This window comes from Myotis myotis, unplaced genomic scaffold (genome assembly GCF_014108235.1).
Source record: "Myotis myotis isolate mMyoMyo1 unplaced genomic scaffold, mMyoMyo1.p scaffold_m19_p_1, whole genome shotgun sequence".
Lineage (NCBI taxonomy): Eukaryota > Metazoa > Chordata > Mammalia > Chiroptera > Vespertilionidae > Myotis > Myotis myotis.
In genome coordinates, this window is record NW_023416313.1 from 171665430 (window position 1) to 171684898 (window position 19469).

The following is a 19469-nucleotide window of genomic DNA, read 5'->3' on the forward strand; positions in this document are numbered from 1 at the left end:
CCTTATTCAGCCTGCTGTTCAGTTGTTTGGTCGTCCCTCACTAACCCCCCTGCCAGCCTGGTTGCCTTACTCAGCCTGCTGTTCAGTCCTTTGGTCGTCCCTCACTAACCCCCCTGCCAGCCTGGTTGCCTTACTCAGCCTGCTGTTCAGTCCTTTGGTCGTCCCTCACTTAACCCCCCTGCTGACCTTGTTACCCAATGCAGCCTGCTGTTCGGTCATCCATCTGGTTGTTTTGGTCATGACGACCCTGGCTTTTTATATATTAGGATAGATTCTCTTAAACATTTTTATTTTATGGTCTCCATCTGATAAGTATATTACTTGAAGTTCTTAATGACCAAATCCTGCTGGTTTTGGTTTATTGAGGCTGGGGGTTGGGGAAGTAATGAGTTGTTATTTTAAACTGTGAGTCCATGCTTAGTAGGGTGTTTTCCATAAGAATCATGTAAGGCCTGGCCAGCAGGCTCAGTGGTTGAGCATCAACCTGGTCAGGGCACACGCCTGGGTTATGGGCCTGTCCCCAGTGTGCAGGAGGCAGCCGATCAATGATTCTCTCTCATCATTAATGATTCTATCTCTCTCTCATCTCCCTTCTTCTCTGAAATAAATATATATATATATATATATATATATATATATATATATATACACACACACACACATATATATGTATATATAATTTTTTTTAAAGAATCCTGTAAGGTCTGAGTGAAGATGTTCCCTCTGAAAAGATTTTGCTCTGCTTCTACCAAGTAAACCAGAGGTATCATCAACCACAAATCACATTGTTAATTCTTTTATCAATTTCTTGGCTTTAAGATACTCCCGGGGGGGGGGGGGGGGGAAGATAGTACACTTGTAAGCTCAAACCTCAAAACTTTGTAATAACTTGGGGTTATAAATTCTCAGGGGAGACTAAGACAGTCTGGGCGCAGGCTTTGTGTGTTTGGGGGTAGGTGGCTCTCCACTCCAGTGCGCTACTTCTAACAGATCCAAAGCTCTCTCTCCTGATGGCATATAGGCATTAAAACCAAGCAACACGATTACTAATATTGTCAAAACCCAACCACACTCAGAATCATGTTGTTGTAAGTTCCCTCTGTTGCTACTATGGTTGCTGTTGTCTGAGTTGTGGGTGAAGAAAGGCAGTATTTCTTCCCTTACTTTCGTGAGAGGTCAACAGTACATTTAAATAATGTGTTCGTTATATATTTTTTTAAATATATTTTATTGATTTTTTACGGAGAGGAAGGGAGAGGAATAGAAAGTTAGAAACATCGATGAGAGAGAAACATCAATCAGTGCCTCCTGCACACCCCCTACTGGAGATGTGCCCACAACCCAGGTACATGCCCTTGACCGGAATCGAACCCGGGACCCTTCAGTCCGCAAGCCGACGCTCCATCCACTGAGCCAAACCGGTTTCGGCTGTTCGTTATATTTTATCCAGCTACTCAAGTGTTGCATAGTGGGAGTTTTTCTGTTATATAGTCTCTATTACATAGCCAGCTTGCTCAAAATAGAAGACCTGGGGATACCATATAGAGATTATCCATTTATAAAAAATTAAAAAAAAAAGGCCAAACAAAGCATTCCTTATGAAACATTTCTTAAATAGATTATCCTAACATGAACTTCAAAAGATCAGAATGTACTTCTCAGTTTTCCTGTCTCATAATAAACCAATATGGATTTATTATATGTGACCATGTCTAAATATTATTGAAGCTGTTTTTATTTTCAAATTCTACCCTCTTTGAACATTCAGTGACTCCTATTTTGAAAACTCTTTCACTTGACCTTGCTGCCTCTGAAGTACTTCATTCAATCAACCAATAACCATTTGAGTATCTAATGTGCACCAGGCATTTTTCTGGGTAGTGGCAAAACAATTTTGGAGCTTATATCTTAGTAGATGGAGACAAATATAAAGATATACCAGGTGGTGATGAAGAACATGTACAAAAGCACAGCTGGATAACAGGTCAGGAGGTAACAATCTGGTTGGGGCCATGGGGCGGGGGGAGCAACTACTATTTCCCCCCCTTAACATTTTATTGAAGCAGCTACTATTTTATAGAAGGTGGGCAGTAAAGTCCTTTTGGACAAGGTGACAGAACACCTTTAAAGGGTGAGAGAGAGAGCCATGCAGATATATGGAAGACTAGCTACCCAGACAGAAAGAACTGCTAATATTCCTGAGGCAGGAGCATATTTGACTGCTCCAAAGCCAGGGTACCTGCCGAGGAGTGAGTGAAATAGGTCAGAGAGTCCATCTCCCCACATATGCCCTCCTCATCCAATCAATTACTCTAACCTTCCCAATGCCTCTTGAATCCATCTCTCAGACTTGGTCTTTGTTCAGGCCCTTACCATCCTTGTTTAGTTCATTTAAGACTGGCTAGTACAACACTTTCCACGTGATACGTGCTCTACATATGTTTGATGTAACATATTTGGCTTACTTTCTCCAGAACATGTTGTCTTGGTTGGCCCCTCATCAAGGAACTGATGGAAATTGTGCCCCTGGATTTGGTTTCCTTTAGTGTTATGACCTCTGGTTTGAAACAATGTGATGGGAAATGAAGTTACATTCATATATGAACTTGAGAGACTAGACCACGATCTATAATAATAAAAGCATAATATGCTAATTAGACCGGACAGCTGAACGACCTTCCAGACATCATTCTGGACATCCTTCCTGATGAAGCTTTGGCGGTGGGGGCTGAGGCAGAGGCGGTTAGGGGTGATCAGGCAGGCAGGCAGAGGTGGTTAGGGGCAATCAGACAGGCAGGCAGAGTAGTTAGGAGTGATCAGGCAGACAGGTGAGTGGTTAGGGGCAATGAGGCAGGCAGGCAGCGATCAGGCAGGCAGGCAAGTGGTTAGGGGTGATCAGGCAGGCAGGCAAGCAGTTAGGAGCCAGCGGTCCTGGATTGCGAGAGGGATGTCTGACTGCTGGCAGTAGGACCTCCCCCAAGGGGTCCCGGATTGTGAGTGGGTGCAGACCGGGCTGAGGGACACACACATCCCATGAACAAATTTCTTGCACTGGGCCTGTAGCTTTATTATAAGCTCAATTGGCACAATACTCACTGAAGATACAATTTACTTTTACACAGACTTATAAATAGAAAAATACATTGACTCACAAAAATATGGCGCCTCAATAACAAACTTAAACAATGAATTTCCAAAGAGAATACAATTTATTTATTTCAATAATTAAAGACAGTTCATGTATGTGCACTGTATCAGGTATACATCTTTTAATTGTATATTATGTTTAAGGCCAATAGGATCTGTGGCTAATTGCTCATTTGGTTCTTAAAAAAACAGAAACATACAAAATCATCTTCTTTTTAATTATACAAACAGACCATATAAAATGTTCCCTGATATGTAAATGTAAAAATATGATTTACTCCACTGACATGGCCACTTGAGAAGGTACCACTGTGAGCATGACTCTGCCCCTGAAGTGTCTGAATCTTTCCTCACCAGCATATACAATTCAAATGCATAGGACACAATGGCTTCTTTAGGATGTAAAAGAAGTTCTCATATTAAGGACAGAAATACATAACATCTTAGTAACCACAGCTAAGTTTTTTAAGGGAGTTGTGGCAAAAATAAACAAAACAGAATAGGTACTCAAGAAAAAGCCATTTGAAAATAATCATGTAAAAGCAATTACTTTCCAAAAGAGTTGTATTTTTCTAATTACACTTTGCCAAACCTCTGCTACCACAACATACATTTATATTTATTTTATGTAAATACATTTATTTAAATTATAATGTGTTGTTCTCTAAATAGTTATTCAACTTTTTGGAAATTTTAATCTATTTAAACCACTTTAATAAATAAGAATTGTCCCCTTTGACCTTTATGAACTGCCACAAAGCACATTTTAAAACCATCTTTCGTTGGGTATAAAGACACTTTGGCAATGTAGAAGAATACGTGACCTTGGCAAGACCCAGCATATACAGATGCCCCTGATCCCAGTAAAGAATACAAGCCGTAGAACACTTTATTTTCCTTATATTGAGCTGGAGTGCAAATGTAACCACTTAAATTGTCCACTAAATAGCAAAAGGACGTTTTACATAATTAAGAACAAATTCCTTCAACTCCGCCAATGCAAAAATAAAACAAGTTGCACAGATCAACAACCCAGAGCCTGATGGCAAAGACAGAAGATTGGTAGTTCACATGCCAATTGAAAGAGGACACCAGACCAACATTACAAATATGAAGAAAAAGAAGCTAAATATTTACTTACGACAAACAACTTAGCATAAGCACCAGCTATGTTCAGATGTGGCCACGTGTAGGCCAAGGATAAATGCTAAGATCACAGTGAACTAAAGCCACGACAATCTAGTTCTCTGTCCCTTCTATCAAACCTTAAGAGCAATGGAATACAGCAGCCGCACTGGGCATTCAGCCCCATTTCAGTTGCTCATGCTATATAGTAAGCCACCCCTGGCCTCAGCCCCAATCCCTTCCCCACAAACAAGAATCACGGTCAGTACATACTTGATTGATCCAGTTTTTCCAGGGTCTAGAGATATGGCCATCATTTGTCCAGTACTCATTTTAAAGAGGATGCTTACATGAATTAATATTTGAGGACACTGAACCCGATGTTTGTGCATATTTTTGTTTAATATTCAAGGGGTTTAATATGCAAGGCATTTTAGGTCACCACCTACAGTACAAGTAAGATATTTCCATTTGGGTTAAAGACTGATAGTTTTATAATTGCATCTAAGATCTCGAATGTGAGACACTGGGCCGGTCTCTGTTAAGGCAGGTGACGATATCTTCAGTCATTCTTCACAATAAATGCACTCTTCTGTGGCTACAAAATCCCGAATCCTTGAATGATCTACTGCCATTGGCTAAGTAAGGTTTTAGAAGGCACTTTTGGCTATGTGCAACATTCCTCCTAACTCTCGGGCTGAATCTTAGAGAAATGTTTAAAAAGCTGCGGCAAACTGATTTTAAAACTGGATGCTTTATTGATTGGCCTAATCGGGATAGTGAGGAGTCTGCACACAATGCCCGTCAATCCCTCTCTGTGCCGCGTGTCACCCACAGAGGAGGTTACAGACACGGGCCACTCACATCATTGTGGAGCTCGCTTGACTCTTCAACAGCCACAGGCCCCCTTGGGCTTTCCTTCACTTAACTGGTCAGCAGGGGGGTGGCCATTGGGCCGCACCACGCCTTCGGGAATCCAGGACTTGTCCACGCACCGCTCCATCCGCTTCATGATCAGGTCCAGGAGCGTCTCGATCGCTTCGCTTATGTTTGTCCCATTGGCGGCGCTAGTTTCAAAGTAGGGGATTCTGGAAGGCAGAGAGACGACTCAGAAAATGACTGGTAGAGGGAAAGGACAGTGCGCTTTGCCCTTGGTAATTCAACTTATAAAATAGAGAACAAATGTGCAGGCCACAAAAGCATTTTACTGCCCTGGCAGGTTTGGCTCAGTGGATAGAGCCGTGTGCAGGCTGAAGGGTGCTGGGTTCAATGTCCATCAAGGGTACAGACCTTGGTTGCAGGCTCAGTCCCCGGCTCTGGTTGGGACACAAGGGGGAGGTAACCAATTGATGTGTCTCTCTCACACTGATGTTTCTCTCCCTCTGTCTCTCCCCCTCCCTCCCTTCCACTCTAAAAATCAATGGAAAAATATCCTCAGGTGAGAATTAACAAAACAAAAGCATTTTACTGCCATAGGGTACATTAAAAAGTGAAAAAGACCTGGCCGGTGTGGTTCATTGGTTGGACATCGTCCCGCACACCAAAAGGCTGTCCATTCAATTTCGGATCAGGGCCATGCTGGGTTGCAGGCTCAACCCCTGGCCCCTCATAGGGGGCGTGCAGGAGGCAGCCATGGATGCTTGCTCGCTCTCCCTCTCTCCCTCTTCCTTCCTAAAAATCAATAAAACTATTTTCAAGTTAAAAAACAATAAAATAAAATAATTAACACTGCACCCCTAATAGAGATGTAAAACTTCTGAAAGTTTTTATTCCCATTTTACAAATATTAAACTGTGGCCCAGAAAGACGAAGTAACTTGCCCCATTTCGCAATGCTAGAAAAGAACAGAGCTGGTAGTGGGATCACAGCTGTTTGATTCCAGCAACCAACTTAGTCATAGGCTCTACGGGTTGCAAACTTACATACATTATATGGGGATTTCCAAAACAGGTAAATCTCTTTTACTTGCTGCACATGGCGGGGGGTGGGGATGGGAGGGAGAGATGGGACTGCATTAGAGAGAAATGAGAGGTCGCTGGCTGTGTCTGCCAAACGCTTTATTGCCTGGTCAATTCCAGGTGGTATTCCTGCACCAGCCACTTGCAGACATTCTGAATTCTGCATCTCAGAGTTCCTCAAGGGTACCTATCTTAAGTGTGCTTATTTTGTTATCCAAAGGCCTGTGGTATATGTATAATTTTTTAAGTAACTCACAAAGCATTATTTCAAAACTATAAGGTTGCTTTTCACATAATCTCTTGGTGGCCACCCTTTATACATTTGAATTAATCTTTACCACAGGATTAATCAACTGCCAAATTCTTCCTGCTTCTTAATAAAGCCATGAAAATAATAATCAAGTTGTATTTTGTCAAACTGTTGATTTCATTTCTACCACTTAGTAAGGAATCTCACCAAAATGATCTCTGATGTGAAAAAACTCCGAAAGAAAACGGTTTTAGCACCTCAGAGAGTCCTGCAACTGAATTCATTAAAATATTTCTTACATTTATAGGGACTTTAAAATCGTCCACTATTACTTTTCTTATAGAATGTCTTTGTTTTCCTGCGTTCTCCTAGCATTTTACGCCTACATTAATGACTCTGATTACAATTTCAGTTACTCTTGTTTTATTTCCTGGCTAGAAGCAGCTTCCACATGAGAACTTTTACAGTTTTAAAACCTTCCTGAGCTTTTACAGATGTTTACTTCTGTTCTGCTTCTCATGTCACCACAAGTAGGTTAGGCCGTTAGGGTGTTCACGTGTAGGGACAGAAGGCTATTTCTCCATTGGGATTCCCCAAGGTGCTATCTTCCTGCACGCTTCCTATAGGAGCAAAACTTGACCTCTGCAATTCTCTCCTGCTCTAGTATAGCTTCTAAAAACTGGGTAAGAAACTACAATTTCATTTGAGTATTTCTCTATCCATCTCTAAATTTTGCAAGACATGGTTGCTGCAATGATTCTCCCGTGCCCTTCATATGCTGACTCTAAAATATCTTGATCAGAGAAGGGCCTACCAGGCGAATTACATGGTCTTAGTGGTTTTGTAACCACTGCCTATCTACCACTTTGGTTACTGTCAGTCTTTTTCCTCCCTCTTTATCTATCACCTTATCCACAAAATGAAGATAATACGTATTTTCTAACTCCCTGGTCTCATGCAGTATTTGATTACCAAGTGTTAAGAGAGCACCCTTTATGTGGACTCAAAAAATTATTATTCCTCAAGTACCTATGACGTTATTGAATTAAGTCCGAGGGAGAGTTTGTGATGTTGCCATTGTTACAGAAATTGAATTTAGGATTGAGAGGACTCAAAACTTAAATACTTACATTTTCTTCATTATGTTCTTTCTCGGTTATACCCATGAAGAATCATTTAATGTCTACAGAACATTTCTTATACTTAAGGGGAAGACCTGCTCACTCTGTTGCCATTAGAAATATATTGTTTCATGGAAAGGCAACTGAAAAATGCATCCCTCCCTCTAAGAATAATAGACTGAAATTGAAAATACAAAAAAAAAAAAAAAAAAAAAACAACCCAATGTAGTCAAACAGTAAACTTCTTGTAAATACTAGTCATGATAATGTACATCTAACTTTTAAAATTTGCACAAATGCAATTATAAACATCTTTCCAACTCTAGTGTCCTCAAATTCATGGAATGTCTCAATGGAATCTCCTTAAGCTCTTTCTACTTTCCATAGTTTCTTCCCTTTCAGCTCCTGAATATTACCTCATAGTAACTTTGAAGGCATAAATGAAAAAACATAGTTGAAAGTATTTTTAAAAACTAGAAAACCCAGGCGTGGATACAGACAATTTGAACAATGGTCAGGAGCCATAACCTCTAGAGTCAGGCTTCCTGGAGACAAATCTAGTAACACTTGTTACCAACTGCGTAACACCGGCAAGCTATTCATCTCTGTGCCTCAGCTGCTGCATCTGTAAAACTAGATGTCAGGATCTTCTTATAAGGATTAAGTGAGTTGACTTTAAAGCACTTATAATTATAATAATAATAATAATAATAATAATAATAGTAGTAGTAGTAATTAGCTACCCTTTTTTCTTCAAAATATAAGGATATCTGGTACCAAGAATTAGCCAATCAGCTGCAAACTTATCATGCAATGTGACCAAGATGCAACTTTATTATATGACCTGTATATTTATGGTTCAAGACAGGGCATTCATACTGGATGGCTATTGCTGTGTTGGATTGTTGTCATTTTTTAAATTTGACAATCTAAGGGAAAAGAGGTCAGTGCCCCTGACTAAATTTGATATCTGGGACCAGGCCTTCCTGCATCAGGATGGTTCACTCAGACTTCCCTGTCCCAGCCAAAGTGCTCCAAAGCATTTGCCTCCCTTCACGCCTCACACACCTCATTCCCCCAAGTGGCCATCCCTAAGTGCTGACACAAAATGGACCTTGCTTTATTAATACTACAATATAAATGACGGATGCCTCTAGCAGCGCTATGAGCTACTGTCTAATGTTTACTAACTTAAGCAAATATTTGATCGGTAGTATTTCAGGGTATATGAGTTAAGATGTATATTTCAAGTCTCTCATATTAAGAGATGTACAATATTAACAAGATGTAGTTTAGATTTATAACCCCAAATGAAAGTAACAAACTTATATCCTTCAATTAAAGTACACTTTCCTGCCCTTTGTGGACCTCCAGGTCATGTGACCAGGAGTCAGGTTAACAACCTGAAAATCTTTAGACTGATCATTCGGAGTCTTCTGAGCAATTAGGGCAACACGGGTTTTGTTTCTACGGGAATAAAATACTAGAGCTCACTCCACTCTCAGCTCTCTGAACTGCCAGACAAAAAGCAAACCAGTTGAGATCCATAGAGAAGACCCCGAACTAAGACTTTCCTTCTGTAATTAAATGATGCCTCAGAGACAGAAATGTGCCTTGTGCTTACATTTGAAAGCTGGACTGCTCAGCTTGTCTTAAGGGCATAGAAAGTTTAGTGGATGGAGTTAATATTTTTATGTGCATATCTTCTTGGTGTTGACTTTTAGAAGGCATTTGAGGTGCTTAATCTGAACACTTCCCTGTATCTGTAAAGAGGAGGAACAGTGGCTCATGGGTCATGGTAAGGAGGCAATGAGATAATACATGTAAAGGGCTTAGCACAAGCCTAGCATCCAGCAAACGCTCAATAAATGTTCATCTAATGAGGTTTTCTCTAAAAATGATGTTCTGTTTTTCCTAAAATATGGTAGGCAAAAGTTTAGTAATCTTAAATTCAAAAGGATCAGTTCTTTTTTTTTAACCATAGAAAGAATAGTATTGTTCCTTCTCTCCACATGGTGGCGCTAATATAGCATTACCAGGGAGCAGTATCTCCAAACGTTTGGGAAAAAAATCTGTGCAGCTAATGGTGATATCAATCTGTAAATGACCATTTAATGGCCATTTGGAACACATGCAGAACACCAATCTAGTATGCTTTTAAAAAATAGATGAATCACAAATTTAAAAATGAAATGAAATAAAATAAACAAAATGGCAAACAGCTTCAAATCAATGAAAAGCATTATCACGTGCCGGTTTTTCACTAAGATATCTATATCCCTACCTCATGCCATAGATTAAGACTCACATCTAACTGGTTGCTTTTCTATTATTTATTTCCAAAAAAACTAGAAGATTCAAGTTTCCAGTCAGAATATTTCAGAAATAAAAGCAAGTGCATTTGATAATTCTCCCAAATGGTCCTAGATATTTGGCTCACATGTGGATCAGAAATTATGGAGAAATTTTTCACTAAAGTAGGAAAGGAAGTCTCATACTTTTCATAATCTATTGGATGCTAAATGAATAAGCTAGTACAGTCAAGAAGCAATTTTCAACCTTTCTCACCTCATGGCACACGTAAACTAATTACTAAAATTCTGTGGCACACCAAAAAATATATTTTTTGCTGATCTGACAAAAATAGGTATAATTTTTACTAATTTACCAAAAAAAGATAGTAATTACCTACGCTTTTTACTCCAAAGGGATTTTTAAAATTATTTTTATTTGTTTTAAATATGTTTTTATTGATTTCAGAGAGGAAGGAAGAGGGAGAGATATAAACATCAGTGATGAGAGAGAATCATCAATCAGCTGCCTCCCACATGCCTCCTACTGGGGATTGAGCCAACAACCCAGGCATGTGCCCTGAATGGGAATTGAACCATGATCTCCTGGGTCAGAGGTCAATGTTCAACCACTGAACCCTACCAGCCTGGCTCCAAAACAATTTTTTTTTTTTAATAAGGTGCCTATACTTGTATATAAAGATTTCTGGTACCAAGAATTAACCAATCAGATGAAACTTTATTATGCAATGTAACCAATTAGATGCAACTCTGTTATATGACCTATATTTATGGCTCAAGACAGGGCATTCCCACAGAATGGCTACTGTTGTGTTGACTGTTGTCCTTTCTTATTTGACAATCAAAGAGGTCAGTGCTCCTAACTAAATAGTCAGGCATTGAATGTTTTAAATTCTGTGGCACACCAGCTGAAAATCGCTGCAGTAAAGGGCTGGGGTATGGACTGTCCAGCCTGGGAGATGGTGCCAAATGAACTCCAGATCCTGTTCTGACTTGTGTGGGGCTCTGGAAATTGTCTTGTGTGTTTAGTTGCAGCTGATGTTTGTGGTTTCAAAACATGCCCAATGATACATCCTTAATTTATTTCTCAAACAAAGAAAGGATGTCATCCAACTAGCAAAGCATCAAACTACTAGAGATCAGACTATTTATACCCCATTTCCTCTAGTTCAGGCTAGATAGACACAGAGCGTTCTGCTGAGCTAAACCGCTTGAAATTCCAGAAATGGTCTGTACTCATATTATTAATGTGGTAAATAAATGTTTTTAAAGTCATCCTTCATTCCAGGAACTCTTGAGCACCTTCCTCATCGATAGCCAACAGCCTTCAGTGGGAAAACAAGTTGTTTTAATTTTGCAGCCCCTAAAAGTATAAACCTTAAAAGTTCCCGTCACACACTAAAAAAAAGTGTAGCTATATGTGGTGATGAGTGTTAACTACACTTATTTTGGTAATCATTTTGCAATATATACACACATCAAATCATTATATTGTACACCAAAAACTAATACAGTATTATATGTCAATTATCTCAGTGTTTAAACATTTGCTGCCTATTTCTTGGCACAGCACATGAAATATGTACATTCAATCATCATGTTCTCATCGCATTCACAATTTTCTGTATTATTCTCAACTCTGAATCAAGGACAAAGTCTTCTAATGACCACCAACTATCCTCTGTAAGTAAAGCAGAGTGTGGGAGGAATTTAGGTGCAACCAGAGTAAGGTCCTTGCTTGCCTACTGAGGCTGGTGCTCCCTCCGTACCAATCCTAGTGCCCCCCCCCCCCAATCTATATCACAGCTGGCGCAATGAACTGTGTGAGAGAAAAAAATCCTTTTTCTTTTTAGCATAGATTTTCCAATGAGAAGTCACTGAGCACGTTACCCTCACCCATGCATGGTATCAGTAGACAAGTGCTTTCTATTCTGGGCGTAAGTGTTCTGTCCAGCTATTTTGTCCAGGAAAGTGTCTGCCAGCAGGCACACCTGACAGTTACTTGGCATCTACACCAGTGGTTCTCGCCGTCCTCAACCACCACCAGCAGCAGCATCTACCAAAATCAGAAATGGTGGGACACAACTCTCAGGTGATTCTGATGCACACTAAAGCTTCAGCTCCGACAGCGTCACCTACAGGAGGAATGTTGGCAATACTGCTCTCTTCTGCTATCTTTGTCACTGACTTTGTGGCTATTCTGTGTGTGTGTGTGTGTGTGTGTGTGTGTGTGTGTGTGTGTGTGTTAATCCTCACCTGAGGATATTTTTCCACCGACTTTTAGAGAGAGTGAAAGGGAGGGAGGGAGGGAGGGAGGGAGAAAAAATATGAATGTGAGAGAGAGACATCAATTGGTTGCCCCCCCCCCCACATGTCCCCAGGGTGGGGAATTGAACCCTAAACCCAGGTACAGGTCCTTGACCAGGAAATTGAACCCCCAACGCTTTGGTTCACGGGTCATGCTCTAACCACTGAAAAACACAGGCCAGGGCTTTGTAACTGTTCTTAAAAATGTTTCAGCAACAGGTTGACTTGTAATAGTTTTTACTGGTGGGACTAAAAATTTGAACAAACCTCTATTTTGTTCTCTCCTCTGACTTCAATGACAATATTATTCAATGTAACATGCTGCAAAGCATTGTTTTGCACTTGTTCTACAAGAACTTGATTGGTTTACCAATAATCCACTTTGTTGTGCTAGGAAGTGGCTTAAGAACATCATATTACAATTTAACCAAGTCTATAGCAAAAAAGATTCTGCAGGAAATTAGGGATAATGGATTCTTAGTCTACTAAAACTAAATTTCCTGATAGTCATCATCATGCATTCAGCTCGCTCTTTCCATTTCGGGCTGCTGCATGGAGTTCTCATTCTCTGATTTCCTTGTCCCAGCACACACAGATGTATGTTCCGTATTTGCACTTAACACTTCCTTTGTTAGGTTTGCAAAGCTTTTCTGAGACACAGTGTGTCATTCTCTGAATGTATATTTCAGAGAATCACTTGTGAACCACTGATCTATTTTTTTTAAAATATATTTTATTGATTTTTTACAGAGAGGAAGGGAGAGAGTTAGAGAGTTAGAAACATCAATGAGAGAGAAACATCAATCAGCTGCCTCCTGCACACCTCCACTGGGGATGTGCCCACAACCAAGGCACATGCCCCTGACCGGAATCGAACCCGGGACCCCTCAGTCCGCAGGCCGATGCTCTATCCACTGAGCCAAACTGGCTAGGGCATACTGATCTATTTTTATGAATTGAGGATAGAAGGCAGCACAATAGTAACAAAAATGCAAATTTATCAGACAACATACAAATGATATGTAGATATGTCATGCCCAGCTGGTGTGACTCAGTGGTTGAGCATTGACCCATGAGCCTGGAGGTCACAGTTCAGTTCCCGGGCAGGGCACAGCCTAAAGAACTATACTCTATACTTCCTAAATGTTAAAGGAATTTTGTTTCCATTCCTTTCCATTCTTCTCCAATAGTTTCAATTCCCTTATCTGCTAATCCCATCTCTCCTCATCTTTATTCAATCCAGAAACTTTCGATTGAGCCTCTCTCTTTAAAATACTCCCCAAACCTGTAATCTGAGCACAGATGAAAAGCAATCCCTGTATCCCCAGATTCCCCACAGAGTCCGAAAGCAACCTCAGGCTCAGGCAGGATATGGAATGAACCAAGGAAACCAGCAAAGGGCTGAAGAAGCTCGGAGGAGGAGGAAGTCAATCCCGACTCTGCCCCAGACTTGAGAATATACTTGTTTGATGTAGCTAACTGCACTGGCTGCCCTAGGTTTTGTTCTTTTGACCTTTACTAACACACTTCTCAAAAGCACGGTCTAGGCCCGTGGTTTCCATTGCTTCATCACTTACTTCCTCCTCACCTCCTTGCAACATGGCTCCCAGCTTCAATGCTGTGTTCTTGTGGTATCTGATCCCTCCCACTACATTACAGGAGTGCCTCTCAAGGGAGGAAGAGAGCATATCTCAACCCCTGTGCATGCAATCACATGGAGAGCTTTGAAAGATACCAATGTCCAGGCCCCCACCTGTGGTGGCTTTGAATATGTCAATGACATTTCCCAGAATTCCCTTCCCAGGTAGGTCGGACCACAGAGAGATCTGGGGGACGGAAGTGAAGCAGAAGCTATTCTGTAGCTCTCACACGTTGTTGCTTACCTGCTGGCTCATCTCGTTGGCATAAGCCAGCAGCCAGACCTGCACCTGCTCCATCTTCCCCTAGCTCCTCCTCCAGCTTCTCCAACTCCTGGGCCAGGTGTGAGGGTTTAGCTCGGTGAGCAGAGCCCTGGCTGCTGCAGGACACCCACACCATCCAGTTCAGAGGCGACAATGACTGACAAGGTTTGGGTCAGTAAGTATGGGTCCGGCTGCTTCTTGCTCTCTCCCACTGTGGGTCCAGCTTCCCTTCCTGACTGCCTGTCCTCTGGACCTCAAGCTTCAGCATCAGACACGAAACTACACCTGGCAGAGACTGCCTACCCAGCTCCACGAGAGCATAAAGTCAAACCCCTCTGTAAGTATGTTTGTTCACGGAACCCTGCCTGGTAAACCACTCCAGACCAATTATGTCAGAAGCTCAGAGGTGAGGCCCGAACATGAGTATTTGTTAAAAGCTCCCCAGATGCTTCTAACATGGTTCCCCACCCTCTACCCTGAGTGAAAACCTCCACATCTGACTGCAGATCCTCACCAGCGTGAGCCAGCCTAGTTGATGGGAACCACACCCTTCCTGGTGCTGGATTTAAGATGTAAAATCCTGTTCTGCCTGACCCTGACCCTGTGTATTTTCTCTGATTTACTCCTTTTCCTTTTCCACAAGTCCAGCCCCTCTCTACTTCACAGATCACTGCAATCTCCCTGTCTCCAGTCTTTCCTCCTGTTCCATCTCCCCTCTCCTCCTGCCATACCCCCCTCACAGCCCCCCCACCCCCTGCCCACCCTGACTGATCTGGAAAAGTGCTGATGACAACCCTCTGTGCTCAAAGGCTTTCAGCAACTCCCTGTCCCCCAGGAAACCAATTTCACTCTCCTGAGGTGATATTCAAAGCTTTGCAGCCTCTGGCCTGTTCCCACGGGGCCAACCTATCCTTGCACTCTCTTCCCAGTGTGACTCCCACCCTTGAGTGCTTTCTGAACCTCCATCAGCCCCAGGAAGAGCACAGCCGCGCTCAGACAATGAAAAGGGAAAGGGCCTCCTCTGGCCTCTTTGGATTCTAACAACCAAAGCCACTAGCCAGGTACCGTCCCTGTAGACCTCACCCCTCCACACCACACATTCCTCCTCTCTCCACCCCTTCCTTCTCAACCCCACTGGCTGCCTCCCCCTGATATTAGGGGTAATTAATACACATACATTTGGGTGCTCATTTTTTTTGAGGCAGAAAAAAAGTAAAGTACAAATTCCTGTGTAAGGGTGCCCTTGACACTTTGATAAAAAGGGCTGACCCCTCCTTTTATGTCCAATGAATGCTGCTGCTATACGATCCTCTTCCCAGAGCTCAAGGACGAAGACAGTTTTAGTTGATTCTCCATAAAAGCACAGCCTAAACCACAGGGGATCTTTACACTCCTCTCCCAGCACAGAAACTTCAAAGCCAAGAAGGCCCTCATGTATGCTGGAGCTCTCCACAGCAATAGATGAACTGGCTTTGAAATGTCCTTGTTGAACATAAAGGATGTCCTTATCCCAGGGGGCACCTACTTGCATCTTGTAAAGGAGGCCTTACAAAATTAGGACATCTACCCTCAACGCTGTCTTTCTTCAAACACCAAGAGATTGAGAAAATGGGACGGAAGAACTGAACAAAGGCCCTTCTCCAATACTTTTTCTATGATCCCCACTATTATATAATACTAGAGGCCCGGTGCACAACATTCGTGCACTGGGGGAGGGTCCCTCAGCATGGCCTGTGCCCTCTCGCAGTCCAGAACCCCTTGGGGGATGTCCTCCTGCCCGCTTAGGCCCGCTCCCTGCCGCTGCGCTCGCCAGCCGTGAGCCCGGCTTCTGGCTGAGCGGCGCTCCCCCTGTGGGAGTGCACTGACCACCAGGGGCAGCTCCTGCGTTGAGTGTCTGCCCCCTGGTGGTCAGTGTGCATCATAGTGACTTGTCGTTCTGCTGTTCTGTCAATTAGCATATTAGGGTGTTATTATATAGGATTAACATGAAAAGTAGATATTTGATACCTCCTAAGGCCTACAGCTGAGTGTTTTGTTTCTATTTTTTGCTTTTATCTTTTTTGTTATTTATTCGTGTGCTAATGTTTAAATTGGACATGTTTTCTCTAGATTTCTCCACAAAAATACTCACCCATATTTCTCTGCAAGTCCTCTGGCCTCCTCCTCTTTCACTGCTCGCTGGTCTTCCAGATCACTCTTATTCCCACATAATACTATATCTGGGTTTTCACAATATGCATGCATTTGTAGCTGGCCTATTAATGTAAGAAGATAAGAGAATTATAGGTGAACAATAATGTAAGTGTATAATCAATGGAGAATACATGCAAAAGTGCTTTGAAAACTAAATGGAAATACAGATATAGGGACCTGATACAGTGCTTTCGAAGCATCAGCGCCTTCATCTATCAAACTGAATGGATGAGGCAGAGATATGAAACTACTCCTGCCCTCAAACACAGACCCCAGCTTATGTATATCAGAGAGGAAAGGGAATACTTAACCCTCCAAAGGTGTGCATGTGAGCAAGTGCACCCACATGTGCACGCATGCACACACACAAAAAAACAGGTAGCAGTCTTTTTATGAAGGCCATTTGAAAAAAACTTAGAGGATTTCCTAGAGCTTATTGCTAATCTTTTTTTTTTTTTTTTAGAGAGAAAAAGAAATATCGATTTGTTGCTCTACTTATTTAAGCATTCACTGGTTGATTCTTGTTTGTGCCCTGACTGGGAATCAAACACACAACCTTGGGGTATCAGGACAATGCTCTAACCAACTGAGCTACCCAACCAGGCTACTTCTTGTTCATCTTAACATTGTTTTTTACTTATTTCCTCTCCACAGCAAACACAATTTTAAGAGCTGTCTTCCTATTAGCTATCCTATTTCTACCTGAAGTGTTTCTCATATTTTTCTATTATTCTAAGGCCAAATCAATTCATTTAACAAACAATACAGGATTAAATGAAGAGAGAAAACCCAGAATAAAGAGTCAATGATTCATTCACCGGAACCAAGAAAAAGCAGGAGACTACAATTCTTATTCCACAGCTTTTAGTTCTTTTCACTGGAAAACTGGTAAATAGGCATAATTTTAAATCAAACAAAAGAAATTCATTAAGCTGAGTAATTAATCTCCCAAAGAAGGAAAATAAAGTCTTATTTTTTACTTGTCACACCCCATAATGAAATTAAAACAGCCCAAGCTTTCACAAAATTGATGGCCTAATTTATTTCTCACATGGTTAACCAGAGAAGTGTTGACATTTTAGTTCCTCATTATGAAGTCATGTTCATTTTATCTTATCAGACATGATAAGTCAAGGCAGCAGGCATGAATTTCAGCTTGATACTTGGTGTAGAATTTCAGAACAATGACCTTTGCCCTAAAGGGGCAAGCAGGAAAATAAGAACTATACAGGGCAAGCTGTGTAGTTTCCAATAAGAGCCACCCTTTCTTTCCTCTGGGCTGTTACACACGCTGTCCCCACACCCTTGAATACCCAACCACAACCTTCCTTCAGGGACTCCCCACCCTTCCTCTAAGACTTGCTTCTTAGTTACCTCTGTTGTGAAATCTTTCTGGTCTCCAGAGTGGCTCTGTGCTCTGTTAACACCTTATATGTCCAGTGTCATGGTTATAAGCATGAACTCAGGATCCAGTGTGGCTAAGGTGGAAGCCTGGCTCTGCCATTTGCTACCTGTGCCGCTCTGGGAAACTTATTGACTGCTTTGTGCCTGTTTCCATATGTAAATGCCGATAATAATGGTACTTAGTGTTAGGGTCACCGAAGGAGGAATGCATGAGGTCAAAAGTGGTAAAGAATTATAAATTTATTAATGATCTGGAAACCAGATGGGCTGAGCCCCAAAATGGCACTAGCACCCAGGGACAGAGAGTCAGAGATTTTAAAGGACTCTAGGCGGGTTTTTTTCCGGTGGGGAATTTACTGGGTGGGTCTGGATCCTGGGTAAGTCCATAGCAAATGGAATGTGGTCTAAACAAAAGGGAATGTCAGTTGTGAACTGATCTACAGGTCAGTTTCCCAGGGGAGGGGATATCAATTCAATTATTTGATCAGACTTAACACTTACTTCATAGGGTTAAAGTGGGGATTGAATGAGTTAATTCAGTGATTACTCAGGTTAAGTCCATGGACTAGCAGCCTAAGAACTTGTCCCATATCATAAAGAGCTAATATGCTAATTAGACCAAGCGGCAGAATGACCATCTGGATGACCTCCTGGATGAAGCCTGGGCTGCGAGAGCCGAGCCCCTTGCACGAATTTTGTGCATCAGGCCTCTAGTTAGAAATATAATTCTAAGGTCTCAACCCAGATCTGCTGAATCAGGAACACTCGGTAGAGGCTCCATAATCTGTGTTTGTTGTGATAGACAGACAGATAGACAGACATATCTATACTAATAATAGAGGAATATGCAAATTGTCCAGGACGCCATCATAGTAACGGTAACAACCAGCAGGCTGCATGGGGTGAACAGGCCAGCAGCGGGGTTAGTGAGGGACGACCAAACGACTGAACAGCAGACTGCGAGGGGCGACCAGGCCGGTGGGGGGGTGGGGGGGAAGTAAGGGGCAACCAAGCCAGCAGGGGAGGGAAGTTGGGGTGACCAGGCTGGCAGGGGGGAAGTTAGGGGAGATCAGGCTGGCGGGGGTGGGGGCAGTTAGGGGCGATCATGCAGGCAGGCAGGTGAGCAGTTAGGAGCCAGCGGTCCCGAATTGTGAGAGGGATGTCCTCTGGATCAGGCCTAAACCGGCAGTTGGACATCCCCCAAGGGGTCCTGGATTGGAGAGGGTGCAGGCTGGGCTGAGGGGATCCCCCCCTCCTGCACAAATTTCATGCACTGGGCCTCTAGTACACACAGACACACACACATACATACATACACATACATGTATATATGTATATATTTTAAACTATTATTTAGTAAAATAATATTTTTATAGAAGTTATATTAGTAAAATAAGTTTATATAAGTTAAATAAAAATGAAGAAATGCTAGAAGTGAGAAGAAAAATAAAATGTATAAGTCAACAAATGTTTACTTCTAATTAAGATTTGATATTACCAACTCTAACACTGAACATTATATCTTTAAAAAAAACAGGACTAGAAAAGAGGAGAATACTTTCCATTGAAGATATGAAATCTTCAATATGTATATTTTATTTACCTAACTGGGCAGTAAGGACTCTTTTATCCTTTAAGGGGAAAAATACATACATACCCATAATTTCACATAATTTTGTCTATTATCTAAAATATATAAAGCCCAGAAGGGCAAGATTTATCTAACGTCTCAGTTTCCCTTTCTACCAATG

At 41.8% G+C, this 19469-nt stretch overlaps 1 protein-coding gene across 11 annotated transcripts in view; it reads right to left on the minus strand.

The window, feature by feature from the left end:
- Nucleotides 1-3190: 3190 nt before the first annotated feature.
- RAB27A (RAB27A, member RAS oncogene family) overlaps nt 3191-19469 on the minus strand; it is a 67720-nt gene continuing 51441 nt past the window's right edge. For all 11 annotated transcript variants that reach the window (XM_036302161.1, XM_036302143.1, XM_036302152.1 and 8 more), the window contains 2 exons: nt 16253-16376; nt 3191-5360 (listed from right to left, as the gene is read on the minus strand). In XM_036302161.1, the coding sequence (XP_036158054.1) occupies nt 5162-5360; nt 16253-16376 (323 nt within the window). In that variant the 3' untranslated portion in view covers nt 3191-5161. The remainder of the gene's footprint in view (nt 5361-16252; nt 16377-19469) is intronic.